At 40.5% G+C, this 3901-nt stretch overlaps 1 protein-coding gene across 2 annotated transcripts; it reads left to right on the top strand.

Annotated features, from left to right (window-relative positions):
- Window positions 1–1208: 1208 nt before the first annotated feature.
- Window positions 1209–2701, top strand: LOC121913215 (C2 calcium-dependent domain-containing protein 4C-like). Of its 2 annotated transcripts, none has more exons than XM_042435926.1 (2): window positions 1209–1310; window positions 1946–2701. In XM_042435926.1, exon 2 carries the CDS (start codon window positions 1950–1952, stop codon window positions 2574–2576), a length of 627 nt encoding a protein of 208 aa, XP_042291860.1. In that variant the 5' UTR covers window positions 1209–1310; window positions 1946–1949; the 3' UTR covers window positions 2577–2701. The 2 variants fall into 2 exon arrangements, with proteins under 2 accessions (XP_042291860.1, XP_042291859.1); XM_042435925.1 differs by having other exon boundaries at window positions 1297–1405.
- Window positions 2702–3901: the final 1200 nt, after the last annotated feature.

Here is a 3901-nt window from a genome sequence, read left to right on the forward strand (position 1 = left end):
TTTAATAACTTGTGGAGTCCCTCAGGGACGCATCCTGGGGCCTCTGATATTTCTATCAAACTTAATAAAGATAGAAAAGGCCCATTTTATAGTCAGATGAGAAGATGATGAGTTTGGTCTCTGGGTGTCCAGTACAGTTGAATAATAGGGCTCAAACCTGAGTGATTTATTAAGTCTAATTAAGGGTGTTTAAGGGTAAAAACATGTACAAGTCACCTCTAAATTTACACCTTAAAATGACCTTTGTTTTTTGAGTTAAGTTGCAAATTTCAGGATGATTTGCGCTTGTTCTGTTGAGCCCAGATTTGGTGTTAATTAATGGATTGAAGTTTTTTTAAACAAATCCTTTCAACATTTACCAAATAGCTTGAAAACCATCCATCAGTTTTCACCTTACCTGTATTACAGTGTGACAAAGTGAAAACATGAAAAATCCAAATGGAGTTCGGTGTGAGCAGGACAGTTTCTCTCCTCAGATCCTCAGCAGGTTGTCTCTTGAGTCTTTGCCTTTTTCAGTTGATCAATAGAAATTCAATCCAACAGTTTTGATAAATGATTCATGTTTTACTGGAACACATTTAGCTAAATCCACTTGTTCTCCAACTTTAATAAACCATGGCGTCCCTCAGGGCAGCATCCTTGGTCCTCTGTTCTTTCTATTAAACCCAGTGAATTTAAAGGAACACTTGAACATTTTGGTAAATCCTGTTGCTCTTTGTCCTTTTTAGAGTCAGATGAGATATCAGTTTCATATCACTTTGAAACATATTGTAATATATCAAGGTGTGCTGTAGTGGTAGAAACTCTTGAAAGTTGTTTTCACTAGTTTTTCTGATGAGACGTCTTCTCAGGGCTATGTGGGCATGCTCAAACTGCACCTTATTAAGATTTCCCCCTCCCTCACCCTTCGATCATTGCTAATGGTCCATAGAGTTTGATGATGTCACATCATGACCAGCTCCTGACTAGAAGTTACCACATCATCAATCCAAAATAAAACACTGGGAAAAATCTAAATGGAAAAAAAGTTAAAAATATAAAATATTTGTGGTTGGATTTAACAATAAATTCTAAACATGTAGGCGTTTATGTAAAAGTCTGAGAGCTTTTTAAGGCTTAAAAACCTTTCAAATTTCCTCAGCAGACTCAAAAAATCCCTCGGGTTTCACTTAATTGAACGCTCTTTAAAGGTTTGATGGATTTGGTCTGGATTGTTGTTGACTCTGCAGGACTGACATTTAATCAGACTGATTGACTTCACCTGCTGCTGATATAAACCAGGAGACCAGAGTCCAGCTGGTTCACAGCAGGTGAGACTTGGATTCAGGTGGACTTCATTGATCCAGCTCATCTTTGTGGTTCAGTGTTTGATCAGGATTCTTTGGATCTAGAATCTGTTCAGACGGTAAAATGTTTTTTTTGTTCAAAGGGTTTGTTTTGTGTCTCTGAATGAAGTCACGTCTCTTCACTCACAAACTCAAAACTTCAATTATACGTATTTCAATACGTCTACGATTAATGTTCAGCAGATATTCATCAATAACAGTAACAGTTGTGATTGGCTGTAAACAGGAGCTTAAGTGTCCCTGAACTCAGTCAGCAATTAAACAGCTCAAATTTTAATCAGTTAATTTCAATATCAGAATCTTCTTTCAGTCCCTGAAGGCATCATAGTAATCTAGCTGGTGATGCGTTTAAAACTGTTTGACAGAACTCATTGATCACATCTGTTAAGCTGTCCATCGATGAGCAAAATTTCAGTCTGAACCTTTAAACGTTTTTGAATCTCACCATGACGTCCATTTAGCAGCTGTTCCGGAGCTTTTGACCATGTAACACAACTGAAAGCTACATCTGCTGATAAAGGCTTGAAAGCTCCAAAACAGCCGCTAAATGGACCTCGATGCGAGACGTTCACTGTTTTTAAAATGTCTGTTCTCTGCAGCATTATGTCGGCTGTTAAATCCGGATCGACTCTGCGGGGTCTGATTCTGACTCCAGAGCGGATCCCGAGCTTCTTCATCCCGTCGCCCAGTCCGCGCCTCTTCCTCTCTCCGCGGCTTCACCGGAGCTCACCGGACCGGACCCGGCTGCTGTCCGACCCTGACGACAGTCCGGGAGGGAGTCCCGAGAATCGGATCAGCCCCGCGGCCTCCCCCCGCTTCCTGCTCCGCCTGCCGCCGCGGATCAGAGCTCCGCGCCGCGCCGCCGCTTCTGCGACAGAGGAGGCGGACACGGACCTGACGACGCGCGCGGCTATGTCGCTGCCGCACGTGGAGAAAGTGACCACGCCCTACGGATTCCGTGCCGTGCTAGCCGCGAGCCCGTGCACACACCGGCGCGAGTCGCTGTTTCACCGGAACAAACCGGTGACAGTGACCGTTACAGAGCCGGATCAGCAGGACCCGGACCTGCAGGACCCAGTGGACCCTCCCCCGCCTGATAAAGGTCCTAGCAGGTCCCGGATCCCGCGGCCCGTCAAAGCTCTCGGTCTGCAGGTGATGAAGGAGCTGAAGAAACCTGCAGCCGCTCTGAAGGCGCTGAGTCCCGCCGCGAGGAGGACCGACACCCGCTGATGTCACATGACTGACACACCTGACAGGTGGACTGAGTCTGTCTGAGTAGCTCTACTGATCTGTAGCTACATTAACTTATTTACATCAAGTTTTAAACTATTTTAATAATAAAACTTTAAAATGTGCTTCACATGTTTCATGATCTGATTTAGATCCAGAAATAAAACGTCTGTCTGTTCAAACGTTCAAACTGTAAATAATCTGCTATTCATGATTTCAGTCACAGAGGAAAGTAACTAAGTACATTTACTCAAGTACTTGAGGTATTTGTACTTTACTTGAGTATTTCCATGTGATGCTACTTTCTACATTTCAGAGGGAAATATTGTACTTTCTTCTCCACTACATTTATTTGACAGCTTTAGTTACTTTTCAGATGAAGATTTGACACAATGGATAATATAACAAGCTTTTAAAATACAACACATTGTTAAAGATGAAACCAGTGGTTTCCAACCTTTTTGGCTTATGACGTCTTACAAAAAGCAGTGTGTAGTCGGGGTCACATTTCACATGTCTATGAGTTGTTAACAGCTCCACCAAATAGTGATTTTTCCCTCTAAACTTCTCACATGCTTTCATTTCAATAAATGTTCAAATGATCCAATATTTCAGCAAAAATCAAAGATTAGAGGAAAAGTCCAAAAACTGAAAACAGATTTGTGTATCAGAACTTTGTTTTTTCTTCTTTCCTCTCCCATTAATCATCTCACCACCCCTCAGATTTATCTGCTGACCCTTTGGAGGGGCCTGACCCCTAGGTTGGGAACCACTGGACTAAACTAGCTAACTGTATATAAAGTAGTGTAAACTAGCTCCACCTCCAGCAGCTACAACAGTAACATGCTGCTCTAACACTGATGCTTCACTATTAATAATCTAATGATGTCATATATATAATATATCAGTCAGAGGGACCAAACCACTACTTTTATTACAATACTTTAACTACATCAAGCTCATAATACTTATGTACTTTTACTTCAGTAGGGTTTTTCATGCATAACTTTTACTTTCAAAACACAACAGTACATATACTGTACATCAGATACTGAACACAGTACACAGTAGCTACAGGAGAAAAACTAAATGAATTAATACAATTAGAAACAATGATATTAAGATAAGTTAAATGGTAAATTATTAAATGAATAAACATAAAAAAAGACAGTTTATTTGACATCAGTGGTTTTATTAAATTTATTTCTTTAATATTTTGGAGAATATGTTGCTTTTTATAGTTTGTGAGAATTAATACTTTATATTATATTATAATATACAAACAAAATCACGTTTTAAAGGGAAAGTACTGTGACGTCTGCGCT

The sequence above is a fragment of the Thunnus maccoyii genome, chromosome 15, assembly GCF_910596095.1.
Source record: "Thunnus maccoyii chromosome 15, fThuMac1.1, whole genome shotgun sequence".
NCBI lineage: Eukaryota > Metazoa > Chordata > Actinopteri > Scombriformes > Scombridae > Thunnus > Thunnus maccoyii.

What these genes read in the sequence shown, in the direction of transcription:
- LOC121913215 (XM_042435926.1), top strand. Translation starts at nt 1,950, where the DNA reads ATGTCGGCTGTTAAATCCGGATCGACTCTGCGGGGTCTGATTCTGACT.